This window comes from Lepisosteus oculatus, chromosome 7 (genome assembly GCF_040954835.1).
Source record: "Lepisosteus oculatus isolate fLepOcu1 chromosome 7, fLepOcu1.hap2, whole genome shotgun sequence".
Taxonomy (NCBI): Eukaryota; Metazoa; Chordata; class Actinopteri; order Semionotiformes; family Lepisosteidae; genus Lepisosteus; species Lepisosteus oculatus.
Window position 1 is genome coordinate 29,378,425 of NC_090702.1, and position 26,832 is coordinate 29,405,256.

General features: G+C 35.7%; 1 protein-coding gene across 1 annotated transcript in view; it reads right to left on the reverse strand.

The window, feature by feature from the left end:
* tmem117 (transmembrane protein 117) overlaps window positions 1-26,832 on the reverse strand; it is a 280,385-nt gene that overhangs the window by 14,422 nt on the left and 239,131 nt on the right. Inside the window, exons 5-6 of the mRNA XM_069192367.1 lie at window positions 24,634-24,733; window positions 5,474-5,571 (exon numbers count right to left, since the gene is read on the reverse strand). Coding sequence (XP_069048468.1) covers window positions 5,474-5,571; window positions 24,634-24,733 — 198 coding nt within the window. The remainder of the gene's footprint in view (window positions 1-5,473; window positions 5,572-24,633; window positions 24,734-26,832) is intronic.

Here is a 26,832-nt window from a genome sequence, read left to right on the forward strand (position 1 = left end):
TGGTTAAATACCAAATAAAAAGAATATCCATATTATAAGGATACACAGTATAATATTTAAAAGAAAGCAGAGCCACTGTTAAATCAAAAAGTATTTTGGATAGAATATCTATTTTATGTTACACTCTTTTTGTTTTCTTCTATTTTAATGCTTATGAAAAAACTAAAGAAAACAAATGTTCTTTAGGAAAAAAAACATAGCACAAATTTTAGTCTTAGTTGGAACAGTAATCCTGATACTATGCTGTCAGTGTCATTACATCGGTCCGAATACAAAGTATATCTCTTTAGAAATTCATATTGTCTTTACTAGTCTCACTATAGATAGTTTAGAGATATTTTTTCCTAACCATATTGGAGTGCTTAATCAAAATCCAGAATCATAGTTTAATCTCCAAGAAAAAAGGTTACAAAAGATTGATAAAGGAATTTTAAGGGATTAGATTAAAACATATTTGTAGAAATTAATCATTTTTAAAAATGTTAATGACTCCATCAATGCCACCCATTGGGATTATTCAGTAAGAAAAAGAAAGGTCTGTTATGCTGCCCACTGTGAAGACCTCTTGGTCTCTCTGATCTCTGAATGTACCACCATCAAAAGCAGGCCTGCTACCTAAAATTTAGCCTACACCTTCAACTACATATTTTACTTTAATTGGGGACAAAATTGCTTTGCTTTTAAGAGTGGAAATTTCCTCTAATGTGATTTCTCAGCAGCAGGTCCTTGATTTCAAGTAGAGCAATGCTGTTAATGGCTTGGTATACAAAACAGACTTGCATAGTACATTATCAATACTAGTCAAGGAAAGATCACTGTTTTTGTCTCAGAATGATCTTAGCATTCTTAAAGGCATAACATGCTCTATAAACAGTATGTAGTTATTTTTAGTTTCTTGGCTGATACATTTTATTAGAGTACATGTTTTCAGGGGGATTATTCTCATAGTGTTTTGTGTACATTATACAGTAATTTAACAACTACCTTTTTTACCACAATCAGGTTTTGTAACATCATCTGAAAGCTGAATGATGGAAGAAATACAGGTAAGGGGGATGGCATTTTAGAAAAAGATTTTCACAAGTTATAAAGAATGCATTCGGTTTGAGATTCTTTTTAGAAAAATGTTTTATTTCAATCCCTAAATTGAATTGGACCAAAGAAAAGAACCAAGATAAATGAAAGGACAGTGGAGATTACAGGATTGACAATGATTAAAACACACACTCCAGCTTTTTATATCACATGTTTCAAATGTGTGTACTAGTAACGTGAGACAATATTTGGCCATACATAAACAAAGTTATTTTACTATAATAATTTATCCAGAAATACTGTATATAGAGATATAGATAGATAAAGATTAGATAAAGAGACCACATGGTCTTACCTTCACTATGTGGATTCACTATATTAAATTATTAATGTAACTTCCAGAAACATACTGTAGTCTGATGTTATCTAAATGATTATCTAAATGATGTATGAATCAAATTTTGTGTTTTGCAGTAATTTAATCATAAAATAAACAACAGTAAGTGGTATTTATCCCTTTTCTAACAGTACTGAAAGATTAGACTTCATAGAATTTTCTTTTTTTTTTGGAAACTGTATTAGGATCACTACTCTTCAGTTAATAAAAATCCAAATGAAAATGTTAAGCCTTCAAAAGGTGCACTACATAATTATCTGTTGTGGGGAAGGAATGAAGTTCTCCATGGAGACAGATGTCCAAGTATCTGGAACTGTGAGGCAACAGAGCAAACCACCATACAACCTGGCTTCAAACTCATATTAAATTATATCTAAAAATAAAGCTAAACTCTTGAAGGTTAGACAACAAAACTAAATTAGAAGGCAAGCTTCAGGACTGAGCAGAATAGATCTATGAAAAAAGAAAAAAGAAGTTGCTTTTCCTCATACTCAAGTAGCAAAGCAGGTACATCACATTATCTCCCTTAGCTTCTCAGATCAGAAAGTGTAATGGAGAATTTATCACATTAATTGGTTTTACACATTTCCTAAGGACATGTTTTTTGCCTATGGGTATGTGTATGATGACAGATAAGGATAGGCTGACAGTCATAGAAATACACTCTCAAAGATTAATTTAACTAGCACATTATGCTTTATTCTGCATGCCTATGCTCTGTACCTGTTAGAGCTTTAAAAAAATACTGAAAATTACTGTTATTATACCATTGCATGTGATTACATTCAATGAAGTTTTAAAGCTTTGTTTCTATATTTTGAACTGCAATGTCATTGGTTTCATTACTACAGTATAGTTCAATTTTGTTGTTTTTTGGGATTCAAAATCTTATACCTGAGAATTCTTATAATTCTTATAGCTGATGAATGATTGATTATGAAACATGATTCATTAATATTTAACTTGCATTTAGCCAGCAGCCATATCACCCTGCAACTCACAACTGGCAGCCCACTGAAGCTAAGGAGGTGTGAGCCTGGTCAGTACCTGGATGGGAGATCTCCTGGGAAAATAAGGTTGCTGCTGGAAGAGGTGTTAGTTGGGCCAGCAGGGGGCGCTCACCCTGCGGTCCATGTGGGTCCTAATGCCCCAGTTTAGTGACAGGGACACTATACCGTAAACAGGCGCCGTCCTTCGGATGAGACATAAAACCGAGGTCCTGACTCTCTGTGGTCATTAAAAATCCCAGGGCGTTTCTCGTAAAAAGTAGGGGTGTAACCCCAGCGTCCTGGCCAAATTTCCCATTGGCCTTTACCAATCATGGCCTCCTAATAATCCCCATCTATGAATTGGTTTCATTACTCTGCTATCCTCCCCACTGAAATCTGATGTGTGGTGAGCGTTCTGGCTCACTATGGCTGCCGTCGCATCATCCAGGTGGATGCTGCACATTGGTGGTGGTGGAGGGGAGTCCCCATTACCTCTATAGCGCTTTGAGTGGAGTGTCCAGAAAAGCGCTATATAAATGTAAGCAATTATTATTATTATTATTATTATTATTATTTTTGTTTGTTTTTTTTCACTTGTAATAGTTATAATATAAGTCATTGTTATTTAATGGTTGTAATAAGAAAACTATCAGTATATCTTAACATCAATTATTTAACTTTGAATTCTACTAAAAAACATTTGAAAAGCTTAAGCAGACACTGAACTGTCATTTACAGCATTATGTTTGTGCATTTATTAATAACCTAGTAGAAGAGGAGTAAAACAACATGTTCTTGGTAAGGAAGAATGTGTTAAATTGACAATGTGACTCAGAATTTATCAGTACTACTATGTGAATCACCCACTCAAAAACACTCCTTCTCATTTCCATTTTGGCTTCCAACTTTACTGAAAGGAAGTGGGATAAATTAATCAGAATGCCTTTTTAAGCTACATAATACTAAGCATACATTTGGATATTGTTAATGGAAATTGTTTACTAGTTCAGTGATAGAGTAACTACTGTAATTACTGTAGTACATTGCTTACAGTATGTAACATTTGTTTCAGAGGTACAACATTATTGATAAAGTACTATATGTAAATAACTTACTTTGAGGATGATCTAAGGTCTAAATATATTCCACACTCCTTGTGTTACTTCAAATATATACCAACAGTATATAAAAAATACTAATTAGCACCACACAAATATTTTAAAACATACTCCACACCTCATGAGGAAAATGCCTAAATAAAAGTACCTAACTGTCAAAACTCTGAAAAAGGAATTATGGAACCATGTTTTATTGGTAATGGGGATGAATATTAAAGTTTAATTATTTTAGAAATAAGCTTGATGGCTTTATGATGCAAAAGATTTATTTGGGCTCTCCTGCTGAGATTAATTAGCTTTATTTACTGTAGCGCAGCAGGGGTGCATGTCTATATCTGCAGCACAGGCAGCAAAACTTTATGACCTCACTAGGTCTAAAAGTAATTTTCAGTGGAGATCAGTTTGCTTTGATCACATTTTACTTAAGGAACAACAAATCTATAGAATATACAGTACTACTAATAATAATGATAATGGTGCTGGTGATAATGGTAATTGAAGTTTTTTTTAATGTGAAGGATCTATGTTCCATTTTAAAAATGCCATACCATCTCATAATAATAATGGAAATGGACCACCTTTAATCACACAGTGTACTATAGAAAGTAGCTACATTACAAACTATAAACGTTTAATTTCCCATCACAACAATAACAACAGCAAAATGTAGTTAAAACAAACATGTCAAAATGTTTCCAAAATAACCACAAGTGAACAAGTTAAAGAATTCAATTCAGATCTTTACGTGGAAAGTGGAATGTGCTGCCACTACCAGCTATAGAAATATTTCATATTTATATCTCTAAATATATTATGTAGAAGGTGGAATACTATTACGTACTTTTTATTAGCTGGTAGTGATAGTTAACAATAAAAAAGTATATATACTATATTTATATCCATGAATTTATATTGTATGTGATGTTCATTACATTATACTGTACTTCTGTTATTTTTATTTTCAGCAACCAAAATTGACATAATTCCATATTAGTATTCCATAGTAAGTGGGTTTAGAGAGGTACAGTAGGGAAACAGATCAAATGAAGCAATTGCTTCACTAACATCTAATGCACCACAGGTGGCACCTATCAATACATTTTGGCTAGTGAATCATACAGCCGAAGTACACAGCACTGTGCCACAGAGTGTCAGAGCACATTCTGAGTGGCTGCATCTGTATGCCTTGCTTCATTTAAGATCCATCTACCACAAACCACAAACAGATATATACATGAATGATGCTAAATGACTTAGGATTTTTTATAATAATCATTAAATAAGTTAATCTACTTCGTAGGGTGGCAAGGGTTCCTTTCTGAACCTTGGGTGCTATCTGCAGGTTGTTTATACAGTACAGTATGTTCTCCCCATGTTCATGTGGGCTTCCTCTGGGTACTCCAATTTCCTTCCACATTTGAAAAAACGTACTAATAGATTATTTGGCTTCTGGGAAAATGGCCCTAGTGTGAGTGTGTGGAAAAAATTGGACTTCGTGTGAATGTGAGTGTGTCTTCCCTTGTGATGGACTTGCGCCCCTACCAGGGTGCACCCTGCCTTGCACCCATTGCTTGCCAGGAAAGGCTCCATTTCCCCCTCGGCCCTGAATTGGGAGAAGCCGTTAGAATAATGGATGGATGAAATATTATAATTACAAACCCATTGCCATTCGAAACATACAGTATGAGGCACTAAATGTAAATCTAAGTACATTAAAGACTGCGTATTACTGAATCAGTTTTCAAGAAGAAAACCATATACGGTAGATGAGAAAACGGAAGTAGCAGCACATTAAACTGAGAGACTTAAGAAGTGTTTGGAGTTTTCAAAATACAAAAAAATGTTATAATTCTAAGGCACTATCAACACATCCATAAGAGATGGAATTTCAAACACATGAAAGAACGAAATTGTGAAGGATGGGTATAACCTACCAGAAGAGGACAATACGGTGATTTCCTTTTTTCCAAAATCTTCTGGCAGTTTTTCCCCAGTCTGGGTAGGGCTCATCTTGAAGCATCATGTCAGTCACCTATTTGCAAGACAAGAACATGAGAACAATTACAGACAAGTGGAGGCCATTTGCTCCACCCAGGCCCTTTAAAACGTCCTCGCTAATTAATACACAAATTGCATCCAGATGTTTTTGAAAAAAAAACGGGATTTCAGCTTCAACAACATTGCTGGATATTTTGTTATATACTCCCACAACCTGCTGTGTAGAGAAGTGCCACCCGGATTTATTAATTGGTTGGTCCTTATATTTTTCCCATGTTTTCTAAAAAGATAAATTAAATTAATGTTACTATTTCTTTTTAACAGAAAATCACATCTTGTAGACACTGTTTATGAAGATTGGTTGTATGGGAAGTCATAACCATCACTAAAGAAACAAAGAATGTAAAGATGAATGTCTCCTTTTCCCAGATCAAATGTACTGATATACTCTGCCACTTAATACGGTGGCTAAATTGATTATTTCATCATTCCACAAATAGTCAGAGGTTGTTAGATTATCTGTTTGAAAACCAGAATACAAAACTTACTACAAAAAGTAATGACAACTGTTAATTCACACATTTAATGTATTGTGTACATCCATACAGTATGTGGTTAATTGGTCTAAATCACCCCGCTTTACAAAAAAAAAATTAAATAACTTCATTAGATCATTCTTTGTCTTTTTGACTGATGAAAATTTATTTGAAAAAAAAAGGCCCAATTAATGACAATTGCAGTTTTTCCAATACTAGTGAAAACTTGATTAAGTATTTGGTTTGTAGCTCCTTAGAAATATAAAACAGAAATCTAATTTAATATTACTGTCAAATGAAGAGATGTTGCTATAAATTACTGCCAGAAGCCTAAGTAGGCTCAAGTAAACCGAAATTGTTTCTAAGCAGGTCTGTATTTTTAAAGTATGTTATTGATTTTCCTCCCTCACATTAGGAGTGAATCTTATCTAATAGCTGCTATTTTTAGCTACGTTACATGATACATGAAATTGTTTCTAATTCAGTTAGGTGAGCAGTGAGCAGTGATGCTGCAAAGCAATCAATACCCCAGGAGGTAGTAAGTTAACATGTCTTTCTCTTGTGTTGGTTGGTCTCCTGAAAAGGGTAATTGTTTATCAGGATTGATTTATGAACATCTGTTTGTATCTCAGATTATGTTCTCCAAAATAAAGACAGATTCAAATACTTGTGATATGCAGTAAAACAGTTCTTTGTTTCTTATAATCACCATACATTTCAGAGTATTAATTAAAATATTCGATAGAAAACAAACAAGATGCTATTGTTCAGCACCCTTTTCATTAAGATTTGTAGAGTTAACCTACAAAGCATAACACTAAGTAAGAAGTATTTGGAATATCAGATTGGAAGAGGTCTCATGTAAAGTTCAATAAACACAAAGGTTGAGGTGCTAACAATTGATGGCTTACTTTGAAAACATTATCAAACAAAGAAGATTAACTGAAAGATAACAGAATAATGTACTGTAACACATCAGTAACATGGTAGCTGTTGCCATTTTGACTAGCTACTGTAGCTCTTTGGCAATTTAAATCTGAGTTACCATCACTCATGAAATACTAATAATATTTTCCAACTTATACTGTATATGATAATTTAATATTGTTGGAATTTTGTGTTTTGATGTCTCTTGATTCTCAGTCTTGTGCATATTGAATTTTGTATTAAGACCAGAATTAAAACTGAGAAAAAAATATCCAAATCATTCCTAATGAATTATATTTAATGGCAATTGCTAACAATTTGTTACTCTAAACCATAAGTGCAAAAAATATACATAAAGATACATAAAGAATAGATCAAGAAAAAAGATAATTAAAATATTACTTTTTTCTATATTTTTTTACTTCCAGTTAGATGAGAGTAAACCATTGAACAGATTATTTCAAATAATCGAGAAATCACCTACACGTTTAAAAACATCTGGTTCACATTTTTAAGTTGTGTTGCTTTCCTGCGATATTAGTGGCACTGTTACTGATATGATTTACTGACAATGTGAATGGACACAAACACAATTCACATTTGACATAAAATTCCCTTCTGTAAATATAATTATTTCTGTTTTTAAAAACATTAAAAAGCAATAAGAAATTTTATTTTTACAGCACTATTTTACAGTATCTGAAAATATTTAATTAGTGGAGTTACAATGGGCTAATATGTTTGTACAGTATATGGCTGGTATCGGTACTTTAAAGAAAACATACACACCAGTATTCCATTCCTCCCTAAACATTTTAAGCATCGAAGTCTTTAACTAACGTGATACCGGAGTCAACAAGCATACTTTTAGAATTTGATTAAAAGGGAATATAATATGGAATCGTGTATCTAAAGAAATTAATAACGATATAATTATATTCATGTTGCAAAAAAACTGCAACAGACATAAAAACTCCCTTGCTTTTAACAGAGTGTTCCATAATTTCTAACTATGAAAATTATTTAAACTGTGACACTTATCATTCAACCAGAGCTTGAAATATCACAAGGATCCTCTAGAGCACAGCAAAGACTGTATTAAAAGAATCGCGTATTTAAAGAAATTTATAAGATATAATTATATTCGGGTACTCCAACAGGGCTGTGTAGGGCTGTTTCACCTCTCTCTTCATGTGACTCTATTCAAAAGCCATTTAGCAAAGAGGGGATGAGAAGAGTGACAAACTAGTATACTGCACTTTAGATATTTTTTTTTCTGAACCTGGGAAAATCTGATCATGTTTCTCTATAACAATAATAAAAAACATTGCCACACCTGGACTGTTAAACCAACGCATTAGCACGTCAAAGCCCATTGAGGAGCCAGGTGCAATAATTGTTTTGTCCCTTGATTTACTGATCTGCATTAATTACAGAAATCGAGTTTCTGCTCTTTGCAGACGACCTGGTCCTGCTGTTGCCCACAGAACAGAGGCTGCAGCAGAACCTGGCACTGCTGGAGCAGCACTGTCAGACCTGAGCGCTGACAGTCAATCTGGACAAGACCAGAGTTATGGTTTTCCAGAAAAAAAGCCAGACCTCCCTTAGTCTTCTTGAAATTGTCGGATTATGAGCGAATAAAAGCATGTTATTACAAACACGTTTGCGTTTGTTTGGGAGCTATATTATGTATTTTTCATATGTAACATATAATGGAACAAGTAATAGGTTTATTCCATGCTGAAAAAAAGAAGAAAGAGAACACAATGTTTCGGCCGTGGAGCCTTCTTCAGGTGAAGAAGGCTTCTTCACCTGAAGAAGGCTCCACGGCCGAAACGTTGTGTTCTCTTTCTTCTTTTTTCAGCATGGAATAAACCTATTACTTGTTCCTTTTCAGCCTACGCATGCTGATGCAGCTACCACATAATGATGTGTTCCAGCCTACACATCGCACGACTTTAAAAGCTAGAAAAACAGGTTTCGATTCACATTATCTGGTGAGCCTTGTTTTGTTAAAGGACAGCACAAAAAAAACAGACAATACACGGGGGGAGGGCAAGCGAGAGGGAGAGTTTTTTACCCTCTGTCAAAAAAAAACAAATCACCTGGGGCAGAGACTCTGGGGGGATCATTGTGTGGTACAGAACGGAGCTCAGTCAATTCAAACAAGTTCAGCTCTGATTCAGTTTCAAAAAAACTGCAACGGACATAAAAACTCTCTTGCTTTTAACAGAGCGTTTCATAATTTCCAACTACGAAATTTATTTAACACCTTAAGGACAGCACATACAAGGGTTAATTGCACAATGGACCGCGCAAAGAAATTTAAAATAGTCTTCTTTAGGTGTGAGGGCAGGAGTGGATTGCAGAAGGCATAATCAGCAAATTAGGAAAACAAAGAACAGGACAGGTGAGACGTTTATCCAGAGAGCAAGTGATCAGAAAAAGGAACAGCTGTTACGCCCAGGTTATACGCTCTCTCTGCTGAATGAATAAAAGCATTTTATTAAAAACGCGTTTGCGTTTGTCTGGGTATTTACTTTGTAATCTGTGGTTTACATCTACTGTATTGCTTTGAGATCCCACTTTTAAAGGTGATATGTAAAATAAAGTTTTTTTATTATTGTTATAGAGAAACATGATCAGATTTTCCCTGGTTCAGAAAAAAGACGATTAAAATCTGTAATCTTTCCACTTGTATGTCATCGGAAATACAAGAAGTTTCTGCCTTGTGTAAGGATGGTATCAAAAAGTAATCTAAGTGGTGAGAAAGCTGTGCTCCTCAAAGCGCTTTACAGGATAAAAACAACAGCAATAGTGTTAAGATGGGCAAATTATTTTTTAAAAGAAATACAAAATGAGATATAATGATGTGTTCCGGCTAAGACATTAACGAGTACAACCCCCTTCTCTGCAGGAGTGCTGGCTGTGATGAATTAAACCGGTTTCACAGGTATTTTCAAAGTAGAAGGGGGCGAGATTTCCAGCGAAAGACACCTCCCCCCTCCAAAGCCAAGGAAGTTCAGTACTTACTAGTTAAGAAAGCTAGGCTCCTCAATTAAATCTCTTTAACATGCTAATGCGTTGGTGTAACAGTCCGGTGAAGTGGAAATCTAATAAGTAAATTGATTCTTAAAATGTAGAGAGCTTTGCAAAAAATATATTGGTGCTTTTAGAAAATATATTTCAAGGATGTAATTGCTGTGTGACAGTACGTGCAGAATTTTAGAAAACAGTGCGTCAACAAAGTACACTGTTTAGGTTACTTTAGAAGACAATGTACCAAAACAATATATGCTGTCTGGGTCGTTAGAATTAGCCGAAAGTAACTGATTAGCTTTGAAAAACAAATCTAGTGCTTCTTCTCTCACTCTATGATGTAATCTGTTTTGTCTTAGGGAAAGGGGAAATTTTGAAGGGACAAAGCACAGAGCTTTTTTACAGCGCAACATCTTATAAAAACCCTGTACTGCTTGTAACAAATTGAGTCTCTGGTTGCACTTTGCGAAGTGGGAGCAGGGCTCCCAATATTGCAATATTGAAATAAAGACCTTACTCAGGTGAGAACTCTCTCTTGTGGCTTCCTTGATAGTTATATTTCCATGACACCGGGCGTGGCAAGCTTCTAATGTCAACTCGACTCGATTGGAAGACAATGAACATATTCTAGCCCTAAATGAATTAATAGCAAACATGGTTTACATAAAATACATTTTTCCAAGAAAGTTTATAATAATACGATCTATAGTTGAAATCTGAGCCTAAATAAAAAGAAAAAGCATTTCCAGAGAGCAATCACGCTGTTTATGTAGAAAAAGTGATTAGGTTTATGAGCAATCTAATTACTTATTCGATTTAAAACACTATATAAAATAAAGTTTATTATTAATTTGCGGTGAACATTATTATGGATAAGACAAAGATAACGATCCTGATCAAAAATAGAAATCTGTGTACGCTGTAAGGTTTTTACTTCTTAAACTTTCGAATAGAAAGAAATCATCTTCCTGGTACAGCATGTATAGCAAACCAGCACGTCTTTTTTCTCCAATCAGAGGGGTTAGACGCTTTATTAAATAAGGAGATTGTCTGTTATAGTGGACGTAAAAACAAGAGTTCACTGGCATTATATTCTAGAAGACGCAGATCGACGCCAGACCAGGAGAATGCCCGCAGCGTAAAAGAAAATGCCTGATGAACTAGGGATTGGACAGTTTCCAAGTGCTTGTACAATCGATGGAAATGTTCAAATAAATGTGCAAAAGAAATAAACAAAATAATCATTTATTTCTTTATCATATGGCTAGCTAATGTCCTCTCTTTGCTAGTTAGTGGCTATGTTTCTGCGTTGGGTAGCAACGGGTGACTGTTCTCAGGCGGAAGATGTAAGCAGCTTAATTTTTGTGTTAAATATTGTTTTTTAATTAAAATTCATTCTATACAGCAATCGCATATTTGGGTACCGTTTCATACAATTTTCATGCTTAAAATGTTTAGGGAGAAATGGAAGACTGATAATGGAATGGAATGGAATTAATGATAAGTGTCTCGGTTTAAATAATTTTCATAGTTAGAAATTATGAAACACTCTGTTAAAAGCAAGGGAGTTTTTATGTCCGTTGCAGTTAAAGAAAATGCCTGACAATGTAGGGCTTGGACAGATTCCAAGTGCATTTTTGCAATTTACGTTGCATTGTCCATTGTGCTGCTGTAATACAGTTTAAAATAAGTCTAATCTGTATCAGCTTTATTTATGGCTTGCAGTTAAGAAAAAGTCAAAAACAGCACTCAAAATGCAATTTAGAGCTTTCTGGCAAGAGGGGACACCCAAATTAATAATGTAACATGCCACTGTTTGTGCATGAACAAAGTTATACTGCTATTTCCTTAGATATGCGATTAAAAAATAAATAATTTTTTTGAATCCCCAGCAGAACACATTCCATAAGATTCAGCACTTTTATATATCACCTTTAAAGGTGGCTTCTCAAAACGCTTTACAGGATAAAAACAACAATAACAGCAACAACAACAATATTGTATTTCATTGCACTTTGAAAACCAAGTAACAACTTAACTATATGTGCAAATGTTTTATGATATGTCGCTGTTGAGAATGTCTGCGGAGTGTATCTTATTTGCCTGTCTGTCCTGGCTCTCTCGCTCGCCCTCCCCCCCTCTTTTCCTCAATTCAATTCAATTCAAGGTGCTTTATTAGCATGACAGATGGGTACAATCAGTGTTGGGTATTTACTTTGCTTTGAGATTCCACTTTTAAAGGTGATATATAAATATATACAAAGATATAAACTTATGTTGCATTTGTCTGATTGTGAATCAAAAAACAAATATATTTAAACCCGCGTTTGCGATTTAAATCAAAATACGATTTAAACCAAAATAAATGTTTATATTGTAACGCCTAGGTGACTATTCATTGTTATTAAAGTGACTTAAATTCGATCATGTTGTGATATTTAGAAATATAAATTTGTTTGGTGCGAGTGAGGTTTTATTTAATCTCTGACCAAAGAAATGTCTTTTTTAAAAGAAATGTTTGTTAAAAAAAAAAGTCATGGTTCCACAGTGGGATTCGATCGCAGACCGTGTGACATGGGAGTCAGGAACCTAGCCCACAGCACCACCGCCAAGATCACATGCAGAGTGCTGAAAAAGCACTACAGAAACATTATCAACAGACAATGTACAGCGTGTACTATTCTTGTGTTGCGGTACATGAATAGAATTATATCGTTATTAATTTTTTTAGATACGCGATTCCATATTATATTCCCTTTTAATCAAATTCTAAAAGTATGCTTGTTGACTCCGGTATCTCGTTAGTTAAAGACTTCGATGCTTAAAATGTTTAGGGAGAAATGGAATACTGGTGTGTATTTTTTCTTTAAAGTACCAGCCATATACTGTATGTTTATGTTCCAAAATTAATATTGTTTATAGCCTTCACACACGTTACAGTATGCTCCTATTCTTTTTATGCTCAGCTACTAAGATTTCCCTTCAGTGGTAAAATTCCATATAAATATTCAATACTACAACGGGCACAGTAAAGACGTTTACTGTAAATCTTTCTACGACAGACCAACGACCACGAGCGCCCCTGTCGGTCAACCAATCACGTACCGCGGTACCACGCGTCATCGTGCGTCACAATGCGCAATGCCGTAGCCAATTACCTCCGGTACGTGTCTGTACCACGCACTTTGAATGGCTGCATCTGTAGATTGGCTTTGTCCCTGACCTCTACAGGCAATATATCGATGACTGCGTCAGTACCGTCACATGCTCTAACGACCACCTAGAGCATTTCTTGCATTACTTCACAATCAATTATACAGTTAACATATCTTCAACTACTCTTCTATTTCTAGACATGAACATATCCATTAATCATCCGTGACTCTCTACTTCTATTACAAACCCACAGATTTACACAGTCATGTCCTATACAGCTCATTTCACCCCACACATAGTAAAAATTCTCTCCGTTTTTTACAGTTCCTCAGGCTTCAATGACTTTGCAGTGACGACATGGATTTCCAAAACCAAGCCCTCAAAAAACAACAACCCTGTGATCATCAACTCAATCAGGAACCCCTGGCCTCACACCACATTCCATTGGTGCTTCCCTACCACCCTAACACCTTTTCTATGCCTAGGACCATTAATGACAACTTCCTCCTCTTGCAGGATGGTCCCTCCACTGGTACTCTTTTTTATGATCATCTCATAGAACTCATCCACACCAAGCACTTTGCCCTGCAACAGAGCTCATTTAATTACCTGTAAATATATATCCAATCCCACTCTCATTTAAGGCCCCTCTGGACAATTCTGGATCACTCAGATGACATCTTGTACTGTACCTCCAGCAACTTTATTTACTGCATCTCTTGCAGGAAATGCCCAGCTATCTACATTGGTAAAACAGGAAGGAGACTAGGAGACTGCTTCAAGGAACATGTCAGGGTTGTGAGGATCAAAAATCAATCCAAGCCCATAGTTTCCCATTTCACCTCTAACAGCCATGATCATACTGATCTCTCGCTCTGTGTTCTCAAAGAGGGTTTTCGGAACTCCTATTGCCTGGGGCAGAATAAAGAACAGGGCCCTGGATTGATCATCCTGGATTTATGGCCCCCATTGGTCCATAAAAACGTTGAATAATTTGTAAACCAGTAATTGTTTAGATGTAATGGATTCTCAGTTCAAATTTTATTTTGGCAGATTCATCGGGTGATCTCTGTAGCCATCCTCAAAATGTGCGATAGAAAATATGACAGATTGATTTCAAATTTGCCGAGTTGTTGCAGTGTTAAAGTTTTTAGCAGAGTGAAGGCTGTCTTTTAGGGGGCGCAGGGATACGTTCGGGCACCTCGACAACGGGAACATGACGGGTGTCCTCGAAGTTATCAACGAGTTTGATCCCTTCTTGAAAGCCAATATAGAAAAATATCTAATCTTCAATGCAGTGTATTGACTGATTTGAGACTATTGACTGCAATGGATTTGCATGAGCTGGGAGTGTCCTTCTGTTCTTGAAATAATACGCTCAAACAGGGTGGTCACTGGCCCCTGCTGTGCTGATCTTGTTGTTGTGTATAGTCGGTTTCAAAGTAAGCGTGCGCATGATTTCTGTCAGCACGCAGATTGGCTGTGAATCTGATTTATTGGTTGCATTGTTGTACTTACATTACAGGCTTTTGTAGTGTGCATGTATTTGGGCTCCCTGTGTACGTGTGTGTTCCCTGCGTTTGCCACATTACATTCCGGTTGAATCAGTGGTAGCAGCTCCTACTCCGAACGCGTCACTGAATTATTACAGTATTTTGGCTCGCTTTTTTTTTGGTAATGGGATGGGGGGCTTGATCACCTTAATCCGCCACTGCCTATTGCAAAAAGACATCTGAAACCAAAATCATCCTGAATCTAGGATCACACCTACCCTCTTCTCTCAATGATAAACTTGTTTCTTCTAATCCTCTCTATTCATTTGCAGGTTTTGACTTCACACCACTTGAATGTCCACTCTGCTTGTCTCCTGATCCCACTTCCTCTCCACTCCCAACTTTTGTTCTCCCATGCTTTATCAGCTACTGATTTTTCTCTCTCTCACACACCTGTGTATACAGGTAGAACAGGTTCTAAAGGTAGAACATTTGGAATTTTATGGAATTGGGTTTACATAATTTCATTGATTCTTTTTTGTCCAAAGGTCTTCAGTGAATTGTCCAATACACTGCTTGTTGGCTTAAACAATTCAACGGCCAGTACAATGCTCAGTGCCTCTCTTCACGCATCTTCTGTCAGATCTGCCAAGGGCAAAAAGGCAAAGATTGGCATATGATATACTGCTCCATTCTCACTGTTGCCACCTCAGCTGTTTTGTGTCCCAAAGACAAGGGTTATTTAATCTCTCAGCTGTAGTTCTATCCCTTAACAGCTTCTGAGATGTTGACCATATTCACGCGACGGTACAATGACAAACGACTGTGATGTTGTTGATGCAGGGGTTAATTTTTTTTGAATGCCTTTTGCTATAGCCACAGAAATCTGAAAATGATTATGCTTATGCAGGTGAATCAGACAGATGTGATGATCCTGGGATGGTAACACGTTTCCTTTCAGGCATGCTGTTTCACTCACAGAGCTAGTTTCTTCGTTTCTGTAAGCTAGTCTGTTGATTGTTACTATCCCATCCCAGGATCATCACATCTGATTCACCTACATTATCATTTTCAGACTTCTTTAGCTACAGCAAAAGAAATTCAAGAAAATAAATTAACCCCTGCATGAACAACATGACAGTCATTTGTCATTGTACTTTCACATGAATATGTTCTACATTCTCAGAAGGACAGCATTTCATTCTCCAGGCAACCTTCAATCATGCAGATAGCAACCGGAAGATGCTCATTATTAAATCGGAGAATGATTGTATCTTGTACAGTTGTTACAAAAAATACACTAATGTCTTTTGATTAGTCATTTATATAGATACCTCTCAACTATATCATCAACTAATTCTGGCAAGTCCATACTCAACTTAAATACACTGAGTACTTGAGATCTTGGAAATCACATGACTGGAGCTATTTTTTTTAATCCCACATTATAATAATAATCAATCTACAAAACTACTTAATATTAAAATGTAAATACATTTTAATTGTTCCCAATGTGATGTGTTATTTATGTAAATCTAGACTGTTTTGTTTTCATTATATTTCTGTAGTTTTTTTGCATGATTTTTTATTAATCATCTTTGTTGTACTTTTTGTGGCAACACTGAAAAAGAGACTAGGAAGCATAGTTTAGGAAGAGGCATCTCTATTCCTTTTGTTATAAATCAATACTAGAATTTAAATGTAAGAATATAAAATTGACCATATGTCATAAATTTGTAAAATACAAATTCTGCTAGGGTTTGATAAATGCAAACACAGTTCATCTTAAAAAATAAAAGGTTACAGTGTTTTTTTAAAGGTCTGTTTGTTTTTGGCTGTATAATAAAACTAATTAACATGGATTAATTTTTTGTAATTCATATTGTTTTTTTTACCAACTAAGAAAGACAACAAGCACAGCTTTAATTTTCTCAACCTTCAATGGCGATTATATTAGATTCAGAAAAGTTTTAATATACAAAATAGCAATTAAGGTATATTAAAAAGACACAATACAGTCAAGGATGTTATATTGATAGATTTTATCTCTTGAGAACTGCAGATAAAACCTATGGAAATAATTAATACAGATTAAATTGCAAGATGCTGGTGCTCTTTAGGGATGCTGCATAATAGATATTTTCTGTCCATCTATCTAACAATGATAATTCCATTTCTTTCCAAAACCTCCCAGGAGACAAGAAGAGTTCCTTATTAAATTTGGATATGTGAATGAATTAAATAAAAATTCAGATTTAAGGTCTACATTCAGCACATGGTTTTCTACAAGTCAATGTTCTCTCCAAGCATACAGAATACTAATGCATGCTTTGTGCAGGCTTGTCAAGTACTCTACCAAGAGGTGTCAAAGTATATTTTAGCTATAGTCAGTTAAATCCCACAAGACCCTATCTTGTCTTTATGTTGACAAATGAACAAGCATATGAAACCATGGATCTCAGCCTCTGTCAGCTTTTTCTCTGGATCACAACACCCTTTTCATACACAGCTGTTTTCTTTGACTTTTGTACATTAATTCTTCCTAAAGGGCATTCTTCACTTCTTTCAAAAGACAATTCTGGTACCCATTTCTGGTGATGAATATGTGGTAAGATTGAACAGAAAAATATTGCTTTTCAGCATGCAAAAAAAGATTACCACTGTTTACCACTGTATTAACAGTATCACAAAATTCTTCAGAAAGAATTATAAGAAAACAATATGTTTTTTTCCTAATTCTATGACTACAGTAAATCATTTGAGTTGTATAAGAGTACCTTGAATGGCAAAATATACCTTTTGATTGTGGCATGTGATACAACATCATCAGGAAACGGACATAAGAAATGCTACAAACAAGAAAAAGCAACTTGATCCATCTAGAAAAAAAACATTAGACATGGTATTTCCTATGAGTATACGGTGAATTTCTCATCCAAAAAAATCAGTTTTGTATTGAAACATGCTGTACATCATAAATGGAAATAAATGAAGGAAAAGATTAAGTGCAAGCGTACACCCACAAACAGCTACTGGTAAAAAAATATACAGTACAACAGATTTCAGATTTCTCAGAATTATTGTCGGACATTTTTTATTTTGAAGGCCATTCTACTAAACATGGCTTCCCTAATAATTTTCCGTAATTTCCAATTTCTAATTATTTCTGTACCAGGGATCAGCAATGTAGAGCACACATCCTATGAGTGACTTGCAAAATGATTTTGAATGGCATGTGCAATAGAAGTCTAAATAATATTGAAGAATCATGGAATCTGGAAAAAATTAGAATTATTAAATGCTGTACAATCTCAAAATTATACCACCAATTAATAGATTTTTTACATAGAAATTAAAAATAATTAAATTCATGTACTATATTATTTTCAGCAGGCCCAGCCTATCTTAATTCACGGGTAAGCTTGTGATTCGTGCCCACTTATCAAATTAATAAATAATAGGTTTATTCCATACTGAAGAGAGAAGAAAGAAAACACAATGTTTCTGCTGTGGAGCCTTCTTTGAGTGTAAGAAATAGGATAAGATAGGGCAGTCAGCAAAGATAATTGTAAGGGATCCCATTGATGAGGTATGAGGATCCTATGCAGATGAAGGAGAGGGAAGATAGTGAAACAGGCATAGAATCCAAATCATTAGGTGAGTTCATGGTCAAAAGGCAAAAGGAAGTTCAGAAACCAAACAATTCAGAGACAGGCATACAATCCAAAACACTAGGCAAGTCCGTGGTCAAAAGGCAAATGGAGGTTCAGTAGCCAGTAGAAGTATCGCAAGAGGGGTTCAAACAAAGGCGAGGTAAGAGCTCATCCGGAGAGGAATCAATACCGAGCAGTGGAAAGCGAGTAAAGATTGTTTAAATAGCGTTGCCTACCACACGGTAGAGAGTGTGCTGATGGATTAACACGTTCTGATGTATTTCTGCTATAGGAGTTAAGAAACCCTACTTTGAGAACACAGACAGAGAGATCATTGTGATCATGGCCATAAAAGGTGAAATGAGAAACTGCAGGCTTAGAGAATTTTTTCATCTTCATAGCCCTAACATGTTCTCTGAAGCAGTCTCTGAGTCTCCTTCCTGTTTCCCCAATGTAGATGGACATTTACTGCAAGACATACAGTAAATAAGGTTGCTGGAGGTACAAGATGTCATCTGAGTGATCTGGAATTGTCCTGAGGGGCCTTAAATGAGTGTGGTGTTAGGTACAGTATGTACTTGCAGGTGATCCAGCAAGCTCTGTTGCAGGGGAAAGTGCCTGGAGTGGATGATTGCTGAAGGCAGTCAAGGGAGCTGTGAACAAGAAGGTAACGCAGTTTAGGTAGTTGGCGATATGAGATGATAGGGGGGTCAGGAAATATGTCCCCAAAGGAAGGAACATCCTGTATGATTGGAAAGTTGTCGTTAACGGTCCTGGGGATAGAGAGAGTGTTAGGGTGGTAGGGAAGCACCAAGGGAATGCAGTTGTTAGGCCAGGAGTTCCTGATCGGGTTGATGGTCCGAGGGCTGATTTTGGCTTGGGTGAGGGCCCTGTCCATAGCACGGGTGGAGTGTCCTCTGTTGATGAAAAAAGAGTGCATTTTGAGTGCTTGGTTCAGGAAATCGATGTCATCACTGCACAGTCGTCATACCAGACAAAAACTGTGTAAAGGGGAGAGAGTTTTTAGTATGTTTGGGATGAAATGAGCTGTAAAGAATATACTTTTGTGAATCTCTGGGTTTGTTATAGACCGAAGTAGAGAGTTGGGGGATGGTTAATGGATAGGTTTATGTCTACAAACAGAAGGAGGAAGATATGTAAACTGTATACTTGAGGGATGGGTGGAAATTGGTGAAGTGATGCAGAAAGTGCTCTAGCTGGTCTTTAGAGCATGTGGCGGTCATCATCTATGTATTGCCTGTAGAGGTCCGGGACAAAGCCAGTGTAGGAAGAAAAGAAGCGTTGTTCTACCCAGATTACAAAAATATTGGCATAGCTGGGTCCCATTCTGGTGTCCATGGCAACTCCACTAACCTCCCTCCAACCCGATCAAATTAATTATACTTAAGTGGGGAGTCAAACATTTTGCACAAAATGGTAAATCCTAAGAGATCAAAAATAGATGTTTACTCATTCCATCCTTCTAGCAGAGATGAATACAAATGTATACAACATGAATAATAGTTGCTTGTGCTCTATGATGTGAGAGTAAAAATCATGCTGTAGAGGGAAGTTTCAGAAATTGCATAATGTGTTGTAAAACACTGAAAGCCATTTACAGATGGTGAATATATAAAAAGATACTTATCAGTTTTTGTATGCTTTGTTCAATGGTTAATCTAATAAAAAAATAATTTCCAGAACATAATACTTACCTGTGTGTGTCAGATCAATGGAATAAGCATAACGGCGGATAACATAAACAACATAAACAACAGGTTTAAGGAATGTTAAGGGTGGTGTTAATGAATGATATACAGTACTGTATAGAGCCATACTTCATGAGTTTAAAGATATAAATACACTGTGATTAGAAGTTCTTGCAAGATATTTTGATATAGTCTGCCAAAGCCTTATTATTCCTCAAGAAATTCTTTGTATATAGAATTCTAGATCTGAGCCTTAAAACGTGATGACTGCAGTGGTAAAGTGTAGTAGTATATTTTCTTGTTGCTTGATTGCCCTTACACAAATTTTAACAACTAAGCAAGAGACTGAAGAACAGGACTAGGTACCACCACAAGGCAAGGGAGAACAACTGGAAATATTAATCTGTCAAGAGAAGACATGCCAAGCACATGGAGTGAAAAAGGCTTCAGCCACTTAAAATCTTTCCATGGCAAAGAATATTATTACATATATGAAAAAGTACATCTAAATGGGACTGGAGTTCGGCAGTGGTTTTCTTGGTGCAAGAATCCAGAGAAATTCCAAAACATTTAAATTAGAATAGAATTTCTAGAAAACAGATCATGCACGAATGATCTTGCATTAAGAAGTAAAACAGGATAAGATAGATACGAAATTAGTAAAATTAAATGGCAACAGTTTACTTTTTTAATTTCAATGTAAAACACCACAGTGTGGGGTATCATAAATTGGATTATTGATAGGTGGGTTAGGGTAAAACAAACACCAAGTAGCCATGTTACGACCCCAAGTGTCTAAGGGTAAAGGGGTGTAACTTAAGGATAATTCTTTTGGAAGCAGGTGGGTTTTGGTGAGGGACTAGGAAGTGTGATAAGAGTAAGGAACTAGAGTGGTGCCAAAGAAAAGAAAATAAACAAAATGGAGCTGGCTAGGACAGTGAGGGAAAGCTAATCTGACTACAAAAGAAAACCCAAAACACACGGTCTTCGGCCTCTTCAACACCCTAGCTAACCTGCACTGACTACTCAAAACCATACAAGACAAACGGCACTCACCTGTACTAAACTAGTGTACTAATACAAAATCAACTAAGTGTAAGTGTACCCAACAACCTAAACTAACCTTATATACAAGAGTTCACACACAAAAAAAACAAGTGAACCAGGAATACAAATAAGGGAAAACAAGAGTAATCAACAGGAGCAGGGTACAAAAGAACAAAAAAGTTGAACATGTAACACTGGAGCAAGGTAATGGCAAAACAAGGATGAACACACAAACAAACGAAAGTACAAAGAAACTAACAAAAAAAACCCAACAAAACAACAAAGCTGAAGCTATACAAAAAAACACACACACAAAGCAAAACAAACCAACAAACGAAGCCAAAGCAATAACCAGAAGCGAAGCGAAAACCAAAACCAAACGGGACAACAGTCAAACAAAAGGCCTTTTCTTCCTGAAAGCCTCCATATTATATAGTGAATAAAATGACTTCTGATTGGCTGAGGGCTGATTGATGATGACATCATATTGTCTGATTGATGATGACATCATACAGTGGTGTGATGGTTGGCCAATGGGGAAGGGAGAACAATCAAGGGTCAGCAGTGTGGACATAATATATTATTCATAAAGTAAGTTCCTCAGTTGTTTACTCCTTCTGGTACAGCTTGCATAGCAGAAGACCTGTCCTCTATCATCAAACAGCAGATGATGACTCCAAAAGCGATTAGCTTCTGACTTCTTAAATTGTTACTAAACCAATTGTCTTCCAGCAACTGATCAGGTGACTGTGGGCAGTTGCTCATTCCCCACACCCTTCTGGGGAATATGGTACAGACAGCCATCTCCATTTTGTCTGGAGTCACTGTCCTCGCACATTCAGATTTTACATGGAGTAGAGAAAAAATAAATCCTAAAACCAAGTAAATAAGAAATAAAAAAACAATAAATAAGGCCATTTTAAAAAACTGGAATGTATTTTTCAATAGAGATCAAAATACATAATAAAAAAGTTATTTCAATACTACAAGGGCAAAAAATTATATCAAGAATGAAGTAAAATATACAGTATCTGGGAAAGAAATGTGAAACATGAGACAATGAAAGGGAAATGACTGATGCACTAAAATGAGTATTGCACTCAGGTGTTCACTGTTACGTCCCAGTGTGTGTTCTGTGTGTGTTTTTTTCTATGTTCCACACTGCTGACCCTTGATTGTTCTCCCTTCCCCATTGGCCCACCATCACTCCACTGTTTCAGTATGATGTCATCATTAATTAGCCTCAGCCAATCAGTGTTCAATCAATGTTTTTGGTTTGGTTTGGTTTGGACTTTCGTCTGTTTGTGTGTTCATCCTTGTTTTGTCATTACCTTGCCCCAGTGTTACATGTTCAACTTTTGTGTTCTTTTTGTGCCCTGCTCCTATTTATTACTCTTGTTTTCCCTTATTTGTCTTCCTGGTTCACTTGTGTTTTTGTGTGAACTTTTGTATATAAGGTAAGTTTAGGTTGTTGGGTACACTTTACACACTTAGTTGATTTTGTATTGGTACACTAGTTTAGTTCGGGTGAGTGCCGTTTGTTTTGTATGGTTTTGGGTAGTCAGTGCAGGTTAGCTAGGGTGTTGAAGACGCAGAAGACCGTGTGTTTTGGGGTTTCTTTTGTAGTCAAATTAGCTTTCCCTCACTGTCCTAGCCAGCTCCATTTTGTTTATTTTCTTTCCTTTGGCACCACTCTAGTTCCTTACCCTTGTTATCATACTTCCTAGTCCCTCACCAAAACCCCCCCTGCTTCCAAACAAATTATCCTAAATGTTACACCCCTTTTCCCCTAGACACTTGGGGGCGTAACATTCACTAAGAAAGAAATCAACAACATGGCAGCAGAAGGACAAAGTTCTGTATTGGATAGTTTTAGAATAGAAGATACAGTAGTGTTTTAAGTATTTAGAATAATTCAAGATTAATAAATCCCTGTGGCCTGATGGTCTCTTACTAATTGTTCTCAAGAAATCAAGAGATGTTATTCAGAAGCAATTGTCACAGCTCTTTTAACAATAGCTTAAGACAGGAGTTTTGTCCAAGTACTACTGCTAATGTAGTACATGTCCATATAAACAAAGAGATAATTAAATCAAATAACACATACCATAAAGACCGGCTTTTTTTATATAAGATTGTAGAAATAAGTATAAGAATCAAACTGGAAATTAACATACTTTATATGAACATTATAATCCTAGGTGACAGTTACAGTAACATGGAGTTAAAATGGTAAATCTTTCATAACCATCTTGTTAATTCTTCAAGTAAGCAACAATGATAATGGCACACACATGGCATAAAATATGATGTGTTTAGATTTTTAAAAGGTTTTTGATTTAATTAATATTAAAGTTTAATTCTCAAACTGCACGAGGCAGGGAAACACAAGTGTTTGGATTAAGAATTGGAAATTAAAAAAACAGGGAGTTACAAAAATAAATTGTGAATACTCATATTTTGTTGATGTACTAAATGGAGTATGTAATAGGACCACTGCTTTTCTTGATTTACATCAATGATATAGATTCTGGTATACTTAGCGAATGAGTCAAGTTCACATCTGATACCATGTACTGTAGGAGGATTAGCCAATTAATTTTGTAGAAGAAGCAAATGAAATTAAGAAATATTTAGATAAAATTCAAAACTGGACAAACACCTGGCAGATAACATCTTAGATTTTCCAGAGACCTATGTCTAGAACACCCAAAAAACCGTAGGCTGTTACCAAGTATTCAACTGTTAAATAACGCCCACAGTGGCCAAAAGAGGAGATAAGCTACTTTCTAAACTAAATAAAACACAACCTGTGTTAAATTTCTCCCTCTGCAAACCCAAATGCCACAAAATAAATGGGAATCTCTCTCACTATTCCAGAATGTACTCACTAACCAGGAGAGGACATTTTTAATTGAGAAACACTTTACACAGGAAATCCAAGTTCTCTAACAGCAAGCTCTCTTAGCTTCAATATGGTCTTCCTAGTTGATCTTGAGCAGGGAACTCTCACCTGACCTATGTTCTGTCTCCTACTCTCCTGTGGTCTGTTCCCCCCTCTCTCCTCATGTTCTCTTATCTTTTTTTCAGTTCATCTGCTTTATCCTACACTTTTGATGCTCTTAATCATTTACCCAAAATTTAATTAACTATGATAAACCAGAAGACAATGATAAACCAGAAGACAACTACGTAAAAAGCCCTTGGTGTTTGAAGCTCTAAGAAGTGGAAATGTTGACAATAACTAGTCATTATCCATTGTCTCTAGGTTCTTCCATAGTCACTTACAGCTTTAAAAATAAAGAAAATAATGATTAGATTCTTCAAGATTTCTTAGATGTTTTCAATAAGAAGGTAAGTGAATAAAACGTTTCTCCATGTGTTCTTTTGTTTCTACAGGCATAAGAAAATGCCTCTAAGAGAAATATAAATCATTGATGCATATCAGCACCTACAGTAATTGTATTGTGTTAAGATTTAAGATCAATGGGAAACTGAAATCTAAGTAGAGGGAATTAAATGTTTCTAGTTCTCACCATCCAGGCAGTCACAAAATCTCCCATCCAGGTTCCTACTGCTGCTAATTTCATGAAACTTTCATTTCTGATGCCCATGTACTCTGTCACAATGTGTGGACTGCAAAGAGAGAAAGAAAGACAGTCAGCACTGGTAAATGTCATAATGTCCACTGGCAGAAAACTATTCATTTCAACCCACTGCTGTGGACACGGAGTGGTTATTTTATAATCTTTCATATTATGGGTAACAATTATACATCCTTGTTGTCTACAGAAAGATCAGTTCTTACAAGCAAATTTATTTTAATGCACATGAAGTTAAAGTATTTTCTATTGTTTGTTCTTAGCATCACATTCCACGTACCTGTAATATGTGAAATTGTTAGCACCTCCATGATTGGAGGGCATTACCATCCAGTACACCCTCAAAATGCTTACCAACCCTTATTTCTGACTGAACAGATATAGTATGTGAACAGTCTATCATGATCTTTATATATCTGTATATCTTTTGTCTGGCAAGCTGATAGTGTCCTATGGAACCTTATTAGCGCCACTAAAGAAATATCTCATTTATACGAGATAGTATTGCATTTTTATGAGAAATGTATCTCATTTATATGAGAAAAGTCTTGTGTTTATACAAGAAACATATTCTGTTTTTACAAGAAAATTATTGCATTTATACAAGAAAAGTATCTCTTATATACAGAAAAAGTATTGCAGTTATATGCAACAGTTAATTTGTGAACAATCTTGCTTACTATATTAATACTGTGTATTGCATTGTACCTTATAGGCAATAATATTATCCCTTGCAAAGTAGCATTGACTTTAACAACAGCAGAACATTGTCACCCTCCTCTTTTTCTCTTCATATATCATATATCTCACTTTCTCTCATATAAACCATCTTCATGGCGCTAATAAGCTTCCATTGTCCTGGCCACTTCAAGCTCACCATACTCCAGAGGCACCCTGGCCTAACAGTAGCAGGATTGTAATACTCAATTTAAGCCACTTTTGGCTAAGACACTAGGGATATTTTAGTGTTCCTTGGAAATGGAGAAGTGGTGTAGGGTGGCATGGCACAAATGGATAGGAACAACAAACAATCCTTACAAACAGACTATCTTTGCTCTTTTGTAACTGTTTTTGATCAGCTTTTCTAGTGCAAGAAACAGTATATTGTCCATGTGTGAACAAATTATTATGCCTAAACTTCACTGGCCCTAGGCTTTAAGTGTTTTTTTTTCACTTGGCCATGTCAGCAATTGTGAAAATGCTTTTTCTGCAAAAAAATATTAAGCAGCTGCATTAAGGGTGGATTATAAATCATACACCATCAATATTATATTCATTAGATTATTTTGACAGAGCTTCATTAATGGAATTGTGAGGTGTCTAGTGACTGATCACTTCAGTTCATCCAAAAATAACCTCCTTGATTAGAATAAGGATTTATGTCCGCATTAACTCAGTTAGATGTTCAGTATCTTGGACCTTGTCCAGCTTCCAAAGAGGTCCCACAGGGAGTCATTTGCTCTCTGCAAAATTATAATCAATATTTCTTGAAACTCAAACTGCTGCACAGTAAATTCGCTAGATAATTCATACCAGAGGAAAACACCCCTCTTCAGAAAGTGTTGGATAATTAGTTAGGGAAATTTGGTGTTATGAAGGGACTTTAACATCTGCAGAAAATATCTGCAGAAAATGTAAAAATGTAGGTATACCTTTAGAGAATTTTTTCGAATCATGATTAAAGGCAAAAGTTTTTCGACTTATTCATGTTTGTTGAAATTTTAATTACCTTCAGAGAAGATGACCTAATCAGACAGATGAGGGAGGTTGTACATCAGGACATGAAAAATCAATACCAAATGGTTAGTGCATGGTTTAAGTCAATGTTTTTTCAAACGTATTTTCAGAACCTTTATGTGTTGCTTGTTGATAATTAAAACGGATATTCTATTGGTCCAACATATAAATATGGCTAATACTGTATCATTTAACTTTTATTTTAAGTACTGAATTTATATAAGAAACCATCTACTTAAAATATGCAAAACATTTACAGCTGAAAGAAAAATCCATCAAAAAGATTTTTTTTAATTCTTTGTTCTAATGTTTGATTGAAAAGTAAATTGTTCCATATTTTATGTTTTACATTGTAAGTTCTCAAGATCCTACTCTGGCTTTGTCTCTACAGGAAAT